At 32.9% G+C, this 16,672-nt stretch overlaps 1 protein-coding gene across 2 annotated transcripts; it reads right to left on the bottom strand.

The window, feature by feature from the left end:
- Nucleotides 1-1,016: 1,016 nt before the first annotated feature.
- LOC147065383 (serine protease inhibitor 77Ba-like) lies at nucleotides 1,017-16,638 on the bottom strand. Of its 2 annotated transcripts, XM_085956790.1 has the most exons (8): nucleotides 16,535-16,638; nucleotides 12,175-12,335; nucleotides 11,058-11,333; nucleotides 10,305-10,455; nucleotides 8,345-8,562; nucleotides 6,127-6,333; nucleotides 3,291-3,426; nucleotides 1,017-1,708 (listed from the first exon to the last, which is right to left on the bottom strand). In XM_085956790.1, exons 1-8 carry the CDS (start codon nucleotides 16,554-16,556, stop codon nucleotides 1,575-1,577), a joined length of 1,305 nt encoding a protein of 434 aa, XP_085812916.1. In that variant the 5' UTR covers nucleotides 16,557-16,638; the 3' UTR covers nucleotides 1,017-1,574. The 2 variants fall into 2 exon arrangements, with proteins under 2 accessions (XP_085812916.1, XP_085812917.1); XM_085956791.1 differs by lacking the exon at nucleotides 12,175-12,335.
- Nucleotides 16,639-16,672: the final 34 nt, after the last annotated feature.

Genomic DNA, 16,672 nt, shown 5'->3' with positions numbered 1-16,672 from the left:
CCAATATAATCAGGCCGTAACACGAAGTTGTAAATCTCGATGGTAATGCTAGTCATTGCTCATACTTTGCATGCAATATAATATAATGGTAAACTGTTTTTAGAAATGATCGTTGCATATTTAAATAAATTGTATTAATAAGAACAAAGTTACAATCGAAAATTACCGCATTGCATTCGAAGACAATCGATAGCTAGCATTATCATCGTAATTATCAATTTCAGTGCCACGGCCTGAATATGAAGTTAGGCTATGGGATAATCTTGAAAAAATACGTTTATGTACACACATCTTCATAATGGGGGTCACAGATTTTCACCGATCGGGTAGTATTGACGTTGTATTGTGAAGTCAAAGAAGACGATGAAGGTAAACGGTATAAGAACACAGCCCTGTCTGACTTCGATCGTAACACTCGTAACCCTAATCATTCCGCAACAGTGTCACCAATTCCATGCATTGACTATTCTCATGCAGTGATCCCGTATGCTCCCAATATCCTCCAGAGAGGTAGGGGCGGTGCGACTTGTCGAAAGCCTTAAAACTAATCCACAAAACTGCATGCGAACGGACTTTTTAGTCAGTGGCTCTGCTGGACCAAACTTTACCACACACGTAATGGATACAGCATAATATTCAGGGCTCGAAATGGACCGGAGCGCCGTTCCAGTTCGTGAAATCGGTAATATTATCGCTCCGTCTCGTACGAAAAAATATGTTTGAGTCTGAGCTAGATATGCCATAGGTATACCTAATAGAAAATCTTACACACCTTTTTTTATAAAATACCCATGAAATTTGATAAGTATGTATTTTCAGAAAATGGTCGAACGCTCCGGTTTGTAAACATTTCCATTTCGAGCGCTGATAATATTATAATGTGCAGTAGTGTAGTCATTATTTCTGATGATGCTAAACGTCTACGGCATCTATGTAGCACACGCCACTGGCTAGTATCTATATAATTAATTTTTTTTATACATTTTGTTGTTATAAAGCATTTAATTATACGTAAATAGGCGAATAATTATAATTTATTTATTAAATCGTAACTCATTATTAGATAATTATAGTTTATTTATAATTTTCAAAACGACACATTCTCTAACATGTTCTGAGGAAAAATACTTAATAATTAATTATTATCACAAAATGTGTGTCAGTTTTGTCTCTATTCAGTAGGCATTACTTACCTTATTTTATAAATTAATGCTCTATCCGGAAATATACCTTGTCATTTATACTAACATCGCATATATTAAATTGCAATTTGTTTTTTGTTAATGGATTTTATAATATTGAACAAATGAATTACTGTATAGGTATAAGTCATCTAGAGATCTACCGACGAGGATCGCAACAGTCGGGGATAGAAGAAGTGCATCCCAAAAATAGCAGTCGAGTGCGGCGACACTGTCTTACATTTTTTTTTTTTTTTTACAATAGCAGTATTGATTGTCGCCTGACACTGTCCGTCTCCCGCGCCACATTCCTCCTCGTAAACGTACTCTTCGCCGATGGTTCTCTAGTAATATTATGTTATAATAATTCTTCTTCCTACAACTACAATATCATCAGAACAGTTCTGGCTTGATGTATGCCCCGACAAATACAATACTGTTCGTCGTTTCCTCCACAATCAAGTAAAAGAATGGTTTGTTTGCAATTATATTTGGTGGAGAGCTTTTACCGACTAACTCCAAATTAACTGTAAATTAAAAAAAAAAAAAATTAGTAAACATCCAGGTACGTATTGATACCCCCTTATTCACACACAATCGTAAACAGGAATAATCGGAGGCTACACTAACTTTATATAAGGTTTTTCATTTACGTAATATACATGGTTATTTCAATAAGAATTAAATACTCAGAGATAGATGTTTTAGACCTGTACCTGTAATTACAAACTTGCCTATAAAATATATATAATTATTCATGAACGAGAAAATAGTTATGTAGTTGCTAAGGTTAGGGTAGGGTTGCTAGGGTGTTCAGGCTATACTTCAGTTGAAGCATGGTCTAAAAAGATCGTGGCTAGGTGGTGCGCGGATTGTGCAAATGTCGCATGCCGAACGAAATATAATTCGTCATAAAAATTCAACATGCGTCCATTTAATGTTATGTTTAATGTTATATTACTAATAATAATAGTGTATTCATTGACATGTTTTCTTTTTCAAGTACATAGTAAAGTTTTTTAGTCATCTTTACACGATTTAAGAATATATTCCTCCGACGCCATGACAACACAAATTGACGTGCGCACACCTCGACTGTCCGACTCCGATTGGCAACGAGTGCGAAATTTCGTCGCATCTACTGTTGAAATTTATTTGCCGTTTCACTGATGTATGCTTTTAAGTGAACATAGTATATTAGGTATAATTTTCTTTTTGAACACTGTTTGAATTGTGGCACTTTATAAAATAATGTGTTGGACTTTGTAATGTATTTACGGTGCCATCTTCGCCTCTGTTAAATGTCAACATTTTGAGGGGAAAGCCCGTCGCGTTTGGTGGCCCAAGCCGTAGCACAATAATTATTATTATAACGGGCATAACGGCATACCTTTTCAAGGGCTTCGTGAAATCTCGCGAAAAAGTTAAAAATTTCGTTCCGGCCTGTGAATTATTTAGAAAATAATTAAATGCCGTTAAATTGGTTTATTTTTTCTTTCTTTATCGTGTTGCTTAAAAATAAGAAATAACATTTCTGATATTTCGTAGACCCATATTTCTTCAACCAATGATAAGCTTTTGTAGTATTTTGCTACAAAAAAATGTAGGTGATTTAAATTGGTACTTATTTAAATTTGGTTATCACTTGCCCTAGTTCCGATTTGATATAAATATAGCAGACCATTTCACTGTATATGATTGAAAGATAGGGAGAAGTAAAAAATAATAAAATTTTCGACGTATTTCGTGGAAATGAGATTTTTTCGCCTGTCTATAACGAAATTTGTCTTTACATGTCTTCATTTGGTTGTTACATTTCTCCGTCCAAGGTAAGTATAACAAAAAAAAATGAGCACATTTTAATATTTTCGGAAAACTATCGAACACTCCGATTGGTGAAATTTTCTATTTCGAGCGCTGTGATTTCATGAACAAAAATTTGTGTAATAATAGGAAAAACATGTCCTACTGATGATTTTAACATATAACTATTACCTGTACACGGGTGAATTTTATTTATTGCTGGATATAATATAATTCCTTAAAAAAAGTAAAATGGGATGTTTAATATAATTTAATTATAAGACATAATAATATATGGGACTATACCTGCTCCTGATGCAATCGTTCCCTCTTCTGTGACTTCAATTTGAGCTTTGTGTATGACTCTTGAGACATAACTACCAGAATTACCGAATATTTTTGCAAAGTTCGCATTCTCATCAAACATGTCTAATAAGTCCATCTAAAACAGGGACACCATAGTATTACTAAGTAAGTAAATAACATTAAAGCATAATTAATAAAGTGGCGTGAGAGACGTTTTTTTTATCATGAATATCATTATATTAGGTAGTTGGATATTGGATGACATATCGATATTCTAAAATTGACACCTCGTATCTGACATTTAATATTTTTTACAGGGGGTAGTTAAAACGGGTAACAGGACAAAACAGAACAGCCAGGGGAAAAACAAAACATTCGTTTTTGTGGAATCTATTTATTAATTAAATACTTATAAACAAAATATATATATATAAATAAGTATTTAATATTTTTTTTTTTTTAATTTTTAGAGTAGGTAGGTATATAAAATTTTGCATAATACGGGAGCTGATGACCCAGAAAAAATATTGGCAATCAATTGGTGATCTGCTCTCAAAATTAAACAAATATGTCATTTATTAAGCCGCGTTGACACGGTCCAAGTACGACACAACTACACTTGGACCGAGTGCCATCCAAGTGACAGCTTCAAACTAATTATTCCTATCCAAGCTTAACTTGGATGAGTAGGACGCGGTCCAAGTAGCTTGGATACTAGGAATAATTAGTATGAAGATGTCTCATACGAGTGCACTTGGATGGCACTCGGTCCAAGTGTACTTGGATCGTACTTGGACCGTGTCAACGCGCTTTTATGGAGACGGAACATTTGATAAAGCTTCCAGCACTTAGACAATAGATACAGTTCCAGCATGTTTTATCAGCTGTACACATCGCACGCCAAGATCGGAAATTCATATCCTCCATGTATTTATTTTCTTTTGCAAAAAAAGAATATGGATACATATAACATATGAGTCGTATTAATAGTTCCTATATACGATATATCCACTCTGATGAAATGTTGGCAAACTAAATATTTTCATTTAATACTACTTCTTCTTATGAAAACCTATGATTGAATTTATATTATGGTGGTGTGTTGTTTTTATATAAATATTCACAATAAAATTAATCATTTTCGTAGCAGTAAAGGAGAAATTGACAAAAGAATGATGGACTTATCGGCATTTGAAACCAACTGTCAAATTTATCGTATTTAGGAACCCAGTAGGTATGACTTATCGGTCTTTGTTTCTCAACACTAACGATAAGTAGTTGACACGTATAGGGTAAATAAAAAACAATTATTATTTCAATAAATACAAAAATAATTTGTTAGAATGATTTCATTCATTGGTGATGTGAGAATTTTCGTCAGTAAAATAAAAATCGTATTTTTTTTAAATTTATTTATTATCATAAAACCTAATACATTAGAACGAATCGAACATAAGTTTTGTCTTCTCTTCATCTAATAGACAAATGATTATTAAAATAAAATCAAAAAAATATTAACATGGTTAGGTAACTTTAAAAGATTTTTTATGTAAGTGATAATAGAAAAAGATACACAAATGTAATTACCGTCTTCGCTCCTAAGCAGAGCATATGAACCTCCACAGAGTGAAGGTTATATTAACAGATCCTTTTTTTCGAGGAATGGTTGTTAGCCATTCGCCCAACCCATTGGGCCCTTGCACTGGATCAAGCATACATTGAAAAAACAAGATGCACTTTTACACAAATGTACCTATTATGTATAATATTGACACTTACTTACTTACTATCAATAATGTAATCACAATATTTTTTTTTAAATAAACGTAGTCCGAGTAATTTTTAACAGAAAAAAATGTTATAAAAAAATGTTATTAAAAAACCATTATTTGAAACGAGGGAAGTTTACATTCACACAGATTTTATTTTGTGCAGGTAGAACATTTACAAAAAAGAACGGAAATAACTAAAATAAAAACAATTGTTTAATTCGAGAAAAATTCTCAATCGCCCAGTATTTGATAGTCGTATTTTAAATACCTTTCCCGATGATCCACGTTCTTTTTCCATAATTCCTAATTGATGAATCGTTTCCTTGATGTATTTCCTTCCACTTTAGCAACATTCTGGGTAAGATCAGACATTATTTCGTTGTATTTCTACTAAAAACTTGAGACAATTTTGATAACGCGAACTGCTACAACGGCCATGTTGATTTTAGCAAATGCTCGATGCTAATTGGCTGTCTACAAGGTCGCATGGACTTATCAAATAACGGTTTTGTAAAAAATGTATACACCTAAGAAAAATTAAAATTTTATAATAATAAATATTTATATACATTTAGTTTGTAAACTAAAGTTTTATAAGTATTTAATTAGTAAATAGATTCCACAAAAATAAGGGATTAATTTTTTCCTTTGTCATGGAACCGTTAAAATGATACCTACTTATACAAAAACTGTTAAATAAAATTAAATAAAATCAAAAATACGCTTAGTGCAAAAATAATTTATTTAGTTTATTATTTATAATGTAACTGTATTTTTGTTTTTATTTAATTTGATTACTTATGTACTTACCTGTTTTTTATATCATTTTAATCCTCCGTATGTAAAATATTGAATATCAGATACGAGGTGTCAATGTTAGAACATCGATATTATCTTTTGGATATTATTTTTCTCGGACTTTTGCCGCCCCCTAAATCCAACCGCCCGGGTGTTGCCCCGGGGCAACGGATTGGCGAGGGAGAGGAGCCTGTGGATGAGGCCCAACCCACAGTGCCAAGAAAGAAGAAAGAAGAAACAGGAAAGTAAATAAAATGTCTACTTACGTTTTGCAGCACTTGCTTCATATCTACATTCGTTGTTATATTGAATCTTGGAATGGATATCTCTATGTCATCGAATGGATATTTTTTGAGTGTGTTGTCCAATGTTACAAGGATTTCACTCACGGATACATTTTGCATCTTAACGAACACCGTGTTAATTGCCACATTCTGGCGTGGGACGATTACTAGCATGGAAAGTTTTTGGCCCTGAAAAATGATGAAATGTATTTATTTTCTTCTAGAATTACTATTTTGGCAGTGGAGGACCATCGATTCGAAATACTGCTAACCAATACACAAAAAAATCGCCTCTCCATGAAACCTAGTCTTAAGTATTGTATTATTTCCATTCATTCCTAAATTGTCCATGCAATACTGCTATTCGACCATCAGCCTCGTCTCCACAATAGACAGATAAGATAAATATAAATTTGGTACATATTGAAAAGTTTCTTCCAGAATCAGATTCAAAGTAAGCATTTTAATGGAAATCGTGAACAACGAACGCACGTATATTCAAAATATGATATTATTGTAACTGGAATTTGATACTGTTGGAAGATCTTCTAAATATGTAATAAGTACTAAATTCGTGCCTTTCTTAAGTTTTGTTCGTCCGTTGTTCCGTCAAGAGAAGACATTCGTTGTCATGTTAACACTATGCTTTGATAAAAAATCTTATTTGTATAATATTAATACTGTCAACCGAAGGTACTTGATGGAACTTGAAATTAAATTGTAATGGATTTAAGTTTTGATTGATATCATAGACATATATCTCTTTAGTTAACTCCATTAATTCCCAATACGTTATCATTGTTCCCAGAATGGACGATTTTACACCTAGTCAGTATAATATTTTTATTGTTTATAATTACTAATGATCTATTATTAGGTTTTGACGATTTATATAAGCTTGTCAAGTGTATTATTATTGATAAGGTAGGGGTTTTTTGACAAACACTTCAATTATTCATAATTTGTTTGTTATATATATTTTTTATTGTGATCCTTGACTTAATACCGTAGGTGATAAATTTTTTTAACTACTTTGTTGTATTGATTTGTTATATAAGTTAATTGTATTCGTTGTCAGTGTGTATTTGCCTTTTGGTGAGTGTACACAGTGCCTGAAAAACGGCTCAAATGAAATAGTACTTACAAAACTTAAATCCGTTAGAATTTATTTGTAGCTATAATTATATTTACCTATACCTACCCACGTCAAAAGTCAACGGTCGGGTGTCACATATTAGAAATTGTTCAGTAGTGGGCAAACTGTATAAAAATACAATTGCTTTTTCATATATTTAAAACGTAGGTAGTTAAATTTGTGTTTTTCCCTGTGTTATTCTATTTTTCTTGCCTCTAACAGAATATTAATGTGCTATTTATTACAAGTCCATTTTTTATGTTTTAGATGTCTTGACCATAGATCTTTGACATTAGAAGAAATTTGAATAACCGTCTTTACACAATGACTTAATTTTCTCAATTTCTTATCGTATAGCATCCATTATTTTAGCTATATGTATACAAAAGGCTAGGAGCGACTACGTTCATTATTAGTTTACGTAAAAAAATTGACACCCTGCCTTTAATTCTGGTGTAAAGAATTTAATTTTGGCATGATTGACTGGGAAATTTCTTAGGCCAACAATCCTGCCGTACTAAGCACAGAGGCCGTATCTGCATTTTAGGCAAGTGGGAGATCTGAGCTTTCATATTATTTTACTTTTCCTGCTAATACTGGGGAACTTTTTATTTATTTTATTTGCCTATAATAGTTAATTTTGGTTTAAGATTTGTTTACATACCTTGAAAATTTGATTTATGTTATTATTATTATTATTATTATGTATTGATATTAGCCATATATATGTCAGATACGGCTAATATGCCTTAGTAAATGATAGTTACAACCAAATCGCTTAGTATTTATCGAGTTTATTTTTCAAACTCCGTAGATACGGCTATTAAAACCCTTGATTTCTCCGTAACTATAGCAGTTACGGCTTGGATTTATTCACCGATCTTATACAAAAACTCTGCAGAATCCAAATATCTAAAAACATGAAAATACCTAAATACGTCAGTTACGGCCTCTGTGCTTAGTACGGCAGAATCCGCCCCTGTGAGTAGATTAAGACTAGCATGGATTGATAATCTAAGATTCTAAGGCTTGATTAGCTTTGTGAAATTATAATGATATTCGTACGTCCCCATACGGCAACTTCACAATTTTCGCTTGCAGGCTCTCCATATTGGCATATGGTAAAGGTGCTTCAAGATACATCATGTTGACAGTGCCTATGGTCCTGCCTTGTTCATCGAAGAATTCTGCAACGCGAGTCTTCTCTTTTGCGAATGGGGTTTGCCACTGTCCCTCGAAGAACGCTGCGCTCACGACCACCATATTTGTATTGTGAAGGTCGCCTAAAATAACAGCAACTTTATTTTTAAAATTATATTTTTAAACTATACTATCTAAATAATACAGGTTTAAAACAAAATATTTCCGGTGTATTTTGAATAATTTGAACTGCAAAAATTTTATCAAGAAGATTAAAAGAACATCTTCTATCGTGACGATGGATTTGGAGAGTTCTGGGTTCAACTCGGTGAGGTCACAACTCACAAGCACAATATTATGTACCTACATATTGAAAATACATAATTTGAAAATACTTTCACGTTCACAACGGAAAAAATCGTTTTGAAAATAAAGTACGATGCCCAGCAGAATTCGATCCTGCGTCCTCCGGGATTCGCGCCCATGTGCACTGACCACTAAGCTATTCGTGTCCTATTTAATTGCTGCGAAGTTTACCATTTTTTTTACAATATGAAATTAAAGTATTGAATAACCTCAATTACTAACCGGTTACTCCAAATTTTTGTTATAACGTAGGTACTTTCACTTTGCTAATATATAGGTTGAATAAAAAAATAGTATATTTTACAATACATATTTATGATTTTGTTAATCTATTCTAGTTTATGTGATTGTTTCAACTATTACTACACTTATGTTTCTATTTCGTTTATGTTTGGCACTACTTGCAGGGTCTAACCATGCCTTAATCTCGTCTGAGAATTGAGGCACGAGAGATGCGACTGCACAGTTTGAAGGATGGTGGTGACTCGGATACGAACCGGAGTCACCAGAACCAAAAACAATATAAATAGAATTGAGGATTCTCCAATGATTCTTTAAACTAATAATGTGGCACCGTGGAAACTGCGGAAGGCGTTATGGCAGTGACGTCTTAAACAGCTGATTTCAAATGTCATCTTTTATTTTTAGTTTCAAATTGTTTGCAAATTCGTACCTACTTACCTATTTTTTTTCGGCTATCTTAAATAACTACAGACGAATACACATCAAACAGGGCTCGAAATGGACCGGAACGCACCGGAGCGCCGTTCCGGTTCATACAATCCCCAAAATTATCGCTCCGTCTCGTGTACATATTAATTTGACCGTCTGTGCGAGTTATGTCATATTATAAAAAAAAATCTAACAAAATCGTTTTTTTTTAAATACATATATGTATAGCATTAGAAAAGTAACAGTGTTAATATTTTCGTTAAATTACCAAGCGCTCCGGTTCGTAAAATTTTCCATTTCGAGCGCTGCATCAAAATCTTTAAATTCACAAATTCATGTGTGGCGGTGACATGTTTGGAGGCACCCCTGTGTAAAATTTACCTGTGCGATAAACCGTCATTGCAATTTGAATTACTTACAATACAACAATAGTTATGATGTCAGGATTTTTTAATACTTTGATTATTTTTCAAACTAAGATGTCGACCAAAAGCGGCCACATCTCTGTCATTATAGAAAACCCCCCATTGCTTTCAAAAGTTGTATTAATAATTATATTTGTTCCTTCATTCGCCGCCGTTTATAATTTGCCTCCCCTGTGCAACGCATGACTTTCCTGCCCTGACGGAGCGTCACTGCGTTATTGTCTGTCCGCTCGTTGCATTCAGCTGCACGCACCGTCGACGCCATATTTAAACGCGGCCATCACGGTGGCCAAGGCGTGATTGGGAAGAATTAAGTCGCATCCTCGCATGGAAACGACGGAAGGAGAAGAAGAAAATTACCCATTGAACTTTGACTTGTTCTAGTGTTCAAAAAATATATAATTATCAATAAGTTTACGTACTTTGATGAACAATTTCAGGAATTTTGCCTCTTGTAATTGTTTCAACGCGTCTGTTTATTGCTTTACTCGCTATAGAGTCTTCAAAATCCAATGTTTGTATCTGCACATTATAATCTGTGTCGATCAGTCTCGTGTATTCTGGCAATATTTCCTGGAATTAAAAAAACTGTAAGTAATTAAAGCAGCAAAAAAATATATATTGTATTTTATAAAATGGCTGCCTATTCCACAACTCAATCGAGGGCATTCAAGAGACAGTCGATAAGCTGCATAACAATATTCGTCTTGCATCGGTTTGAAAATCAACGCAGAAAAATCCAATGTTTCGTGCAATAGTAGATACGATACGAGTATATGTTTCGATCTATATTTTCTCCTAATTAACGGAAATGCAACGGACAGAACATGGAGAGTGTCGACAGATTTAATTACCACAGAGCGTACATCGCGGGTGATGGCACTTCACAGAGACAGCTCGCTATCCGACTGGAAATGTATGAAGCAGCTTTCAACTAGATGCGGAATGTCTGAAACTCACGTCTGTACAGCGGCGCGTTTCTATGACGCAACCGATTCGTTAAAAAATTAAAAATATGGCATCCGAAGAGTTAAAACCAGTCACGAAGTCAAAAAAAAAATGTGCATTTATCTCATATAATATTACCTACCGAAAGCATAAAAATTCCTGAATTGATTATTTGGAAAATTTTATACTTATAGATTGTCATTTTTTATCGTATACTACGTACTTACGTTTTTCTTACTGTTTAGAAATACTGTATCAATGCAATGCAATACAATGGACGGGGTGGTAATATCCAATGCAGCCTTGACAGATTTAAACCTTTTCCTGATGGCCTTATTGTCTTTGGAGCGATTTATTTCGCTATAGGGCTCATAGCCGAGAACTTTTCTCAGTTGGTTGCGAGTAGAGCCATCGGCTCCTTCCAACAGCACCGAGAGCATCGTCCAAACTGATATTGGACTCACACATAGGTTTTGGCTTCCACGGGTTTGTATGTTTGTACGCTGAAAACAAGAATAGGTTTATACCGTTTTTGCGTCCAATCAAAACCAGCCAGCGGCGCATCCGTGTATTTGATTACTTATATGTTATATGTAACGACATGTCATTTGATATAGGAACCTACCTTCATATTATTATGAAGACAGTCTAAAAATATATACAAAATTTGATTTATTCAAGTCCGTGACTTCATGGCAATAATTGCCATCGTTTTGTAAAAAGGGCGATTCAACCATTTTGGCGAAATCGAGATTTTAATGAAAAAACAACATGTAGGTACCTCACTAGCTTTCTTGTGTAAAAACGTCGAATTTCTATCTCCACGGGAAAGAACTTAAAAACGATAATCGTAAGGGCGAATATCCACCTAGTATGTATTATGAATAAAAAGCGAATGTGAAATATTAGGCCATTTAAAATATCATATTATAATGCCTATTATACGGACAGTATTCTTTCTAAGCTTTATTATAAACTTGTTAGACATTTATAATCTATAATTTATAATAGGTATTACAGGTAATTAATAAATAAATGTCAAAAGTTAAAAATCCTCCTCCTGTAAAATAGCATTTTTGTTAATTCTCACTTTTTACAAAACACCGACGCTATATCCAACTTTTGTTGTATATAACAGGCAGATAGGTTTAACTCTTATTGGAACATATCTTCACCACGAGGAAAACGCATCTGTAATTTCAGAATCAGTTATCCATCACGTCTTATGGAGTGAAGTATCTCTGACTCGGAATCACTCCACGGGAAATCACTCATTTTAACTCAGGTTCTGAAATCTCTCGAGCGCTATTTGCCCATGAAGTTTACTTTTATTTTTATATTCACCAAAAATAATTGAAGTGAGAAATTTTGTAATGCTCTATCGGAAGTCACGGCAGGTGCATTGCTAACGTCTGGACCTTTTGTTCCAAGATTATAAACAGGCGTTTGTGCCTGTGCTAAGGATGTTGACAGTAATATCAAACACCCAAACGATGGTGCGAAACCTAAAACAAACATAGAAAGATAAAATGGAGCTACATTTTTGAGAGATTAAAAATGTTTGTAACAAGCCATTACTAGCGATGGTTTTTCAGACACTCCCTGAAGGACACAGTTGTCAAAATTTTAAATCGCAAAAACTCTACCCTACTCGTTAAACTAATTATTACTTGTTAAATGCGATGAAGAATTTGTTATAAATATTATTTGATAGAGCCACAAAGCAGGTGTAAAGATAAATGGTTTGATAACAAAAGTAATGATAAACTGCTTTGCTGGACCAAAGCGATCCTCGTCAATGGCACTCAAATTGAACAGGTTAACAACTACGTCTATCTCAGACAAGAAATATCAATTGACGGTGCTATGTATGACGACATTTTTCGCAGAACCAAACTGGTATAGAGTGAATCTGTGTGCCTGAATAATATCTTCAAAAGAAACGTCACGTCACACTGTCTTAAGTGTAAATTATACAACTAATGTGTGCTACCAACGCTCACATATGCGTCTGAATCATGGACTCTTAATTTAAATGTTAATGAAAACGACTTTCACGTAGGTTGTTTAAGGCAGGGTTTCCCAATTTGTTCTTGCTATTCTGTATATTTTGTATGATATGTACCTAAATAATACGAAATCAGCGGAATTTAAAAACAAACGAGAAAAAACAATAATAATTGTTTATTTAGTAATTATTTTTAAAACATAAGCATATAATTGAATGAATTAAGAAGAATGTAGTTGCAGCATAATAAAAAAAATCTGCTTCGCCTGTCAATATGAAGTCAAACATGTTTGAATTTGTTGCAGCCGTTGCAGCATATAAAACTATTCCAGGCTCCACGGAACATAGTTTGGGAGACCCTGGAAGGAACTAAAATAGGACTGGTTAAAGCTTTCCCTTCAAAATCTCAATAAGATCATATTATTATATTCCAACGCTTTTATATTTTCACGATTTAATTTATATGGGCCTGCGATCGACCACAATCCATGCCGCGATAGACTCGTTGGACATGCCTGATAATTCCTAGATCATTTTATCAAACTAATGTGGGAAATAATATTGTATCTGATTTTTTATTCAATCAATAAATTGTATGCTTTGTAAATAAACCGTAAAGCAGAGGCTATGAAGGTCGTATCTTGTCCTTTGTGAAATCATTTTCAATCATTTTACTAGGTGCCGATGTGTGTTGGACCTTGGAGTGGAAATAGTGACAAACGGTATCAAATGATAATATGTAGGTAAGTATACGATTCTTCACCTCAATACTACAACAAGATAACTTGATTTTTACTGTTTTTGAGATAGGTGGCTATTGAAGAATATGATTCTACATTTCCTTCTCTACAAAATGATAAAACTAGGTAAATCAAAAGTTAATGGAAACTAGGTATATTGATTTTGTGTTTGAAAATATTAGATAACTTTAAAACCATTAATGCATTAAATACATAAAATAATATATCTGCAATATTTTTTCATACAATTACTGAACATTAGTTAATTAATCCCAATTAATTATACAAGCGCAATTATCCATTTTTATTTTAAATAATAATTATTATAGCCTAGATTAAAGTTAATCAAGTAAAGTTTAAATTTCATTTTCCCAACAATGACCAAATCAGAGTTATCTTGTTGTAGTATTGAGGTGACGAATTAAAAAAAAGTAATCGGAGTTTGCATGCGTAGGATATTGGATAAAACAGACTGTGGGTGCATTAGCGTTATTAGTTGTTTTATTGTAAGTATAGCAAATTATTGATATTTCGTTGGATTGTAATAAATAGAATAATCAGAATCAATCAAAAGACCATTATTAAATGGTGTGAATAATAATTATTATTGGCATTTAAAATATTAATACAAAATAAAGAATACACTAAATTATTATTTTTTTACTAGTATTATTTTTTATTATCTATTAAGAAAAATATAATGACTAAAAAATATACTTAATTAAAATCTCCCCTGAATCATTTCATAAAAAAATATTCTTTCGTAATAAACAGATAAATACACACAAAAATGACGAAAAAAGTAAATTCTGTTGGCAGTGTTATAAGGGTTAATTACGAAACTGCATACATTGTATTGTTATTTTAATTTAAAATAAACGAAAGTAATTTAATTTTATCTGATATTTTTAAGAGAATTGTTATAAATAGCTACGTATGTTATGTACTTAAAACTAAACTCTACCTACATTGCAATACGGGTGATTCTTACAGATTTTTGTCAGATGTCTATAACCTTTTCTGGAAAAGTACCCATTTTTCGGCTCAGATGTTGTATGGAACGGTGAAGTAGAATGTAGATACACATACCAATGTTTTTACAGCGGTCTCAAACAATGTGGTTAGACCAGGGCTCGAAATGGACCGGAACGCACCGGTGCGCCGTTCCTGTTCGTGAAATCAGTAAAATTATCGCTCCGTCTCGTGGAATAAATAATTTGACCGTCTGAGCTGGATAAGCCATATAATAGAAAATCTAACACACTTATTTTTATGAAAAAGAACACATTAACTTTGATAACTTTACTATGTAAAAATCTTCAGAAAACTGTCGAGCGCTCCGGTTCGTAAATTTTTCCATTTCGAGCGCTGGGTTAGACTAGTTTAATAAGTTTAATAGTTTAAATTTCATTGAATTCATATAATTACTTAGTATTTTTTTTAAATAATTAAATATGTTGGTACAGTACGGACGGTAATATTATTTATTATTGTGTGCTCTAAAATTACGTACAGTTGGTACGTCTGATTTATTATGGCCATGCCAAGTTTTATTGAGCTTAAAACAACATTCAAATGTAGATAATAAATAATATGGGAGCAATGTCTGAAAAATCTACTGACTTACGAAAGATGTAGGTATATCACCAATGTCATTATGATGCCCTTTTCATCCTAGAAATCAATATTTTATTAGCATAATAATATAAGTACAATTAATAATATACCAATATATATTATTGTAAACGTCGTCGTTTGAAATTGAGAATAAACCATATTTAGGTAGGTATATGAATGAAAAATGTAGGATCATGTTATAGACCAGAGTTTCCCAAACTTTTTCTGCAATGGAGTACTTCGCAAACCCGGAAATTTTAATGGAACATTTAGTTTATTTTTTAGGTTATTTATTAGCGCGGCTAATCGTTCTGTCAATTTTGGTAACTGTCGTTTAGCTGACAAGACTTGTCAGCCGGTCAGGTAAAAACAATATATCAGGTCATAAACAATATATGAGGTCATAAACATCAGTGGAGATTGATCATCACTCGCCTTTCAATATGAAGAAGATTCTTTAATTATTTTAGTTTTACTTATTTTACGTCTACTTAGTAGAAGATCTTTAAATGTGTTGCAGTTTATAAAACCTTTCCAAATGGTCGCGGAACACCTATTCAGGTTCGGCGGAACACTGGTGTTCCGCGGAACATAGTTTGGGAAACCCTGTTATAGACTATAGTCTATTTTAAATTATGGTTTTGACAAAACGTACAATGTACATCATTATAGCTTTAATTTATTTGATAAATAACATTATAAATTAGTAAAAATAAAATAACGTAATCTAACTTTAAACAATAAATCATTCCCAAAGTTCAGTTTGGATAGATACCGGGTTACATTTATCATTAAAGTATAGGGAGTTTGAGTTTCTTTCAAAATGGTAATGGCAACACGAGAGGTGATGTGGGTCATGTTTTGCATAAGGGCGGCACATGTGACATTTATTATTACACGTTTGGAGTAGATTTTATGGAGAGAATGAGAGAGAATTATTGATTGCGGCGCTAAAAATTTCGTTTTTTTTGTGAATATTGTGTAAGTAAACTATTTTTTTAATATAATATCTGCATCTATTTCATAATAAACTATTGACTAAAACTAGTAACGTTGAATCTGTTTCTGTTTTATGCTAGGCATAATATAGCATGCTATTTTTTACTAATATGCTAATATTTACAATTTTAGCCTAGGCATTACCTACTTGTAATCAAATCGTATTAAAGTGATGACATCAATTTGAAACTGTCATTGTATACAAATTTAATATTAGCGACACTTTACTTTATTTATATAGAACGTGTCAACCATTGTAAATACGGCAGATCGGCGGATTAATCAAATTATGTTATGTTATAATGGGCTATTTTATTAGGAATAAAATCTTTTTACTAACGTGATTTGATTGGCGGCACCATGTTGATCCTTTCACTAATGAAATTAATTAATTCCCTCTGCTGTAAAAGAACACGTCCTGCTAGAATTGTTTGTTTGCAGTATAAGTCCGATTTACATAATATTTTAATATAACCGT

Source organism: Rhyacophila brunnea, unplaced genomic scaffold (assembly GCF_057557595.1).
Source record: "Rhyacophila brunnea isolate RB1 unplaced genomic scaffold, BYU_Rbru_1.0 scaffold_6, whole genome shotgun sequence".
Classification (NCBI taxonomy): Eukaryota; Metazoa; Arthropoda; class Insecta; order Trichoptera; family Rhyacophilidae; genus Rhyacophila; species Rhyacophila brunnea.
Note: the sequence above shows the minus strand (reverse complement) of the source record. Positions and strands in the feature narration are given on the sequence as shown.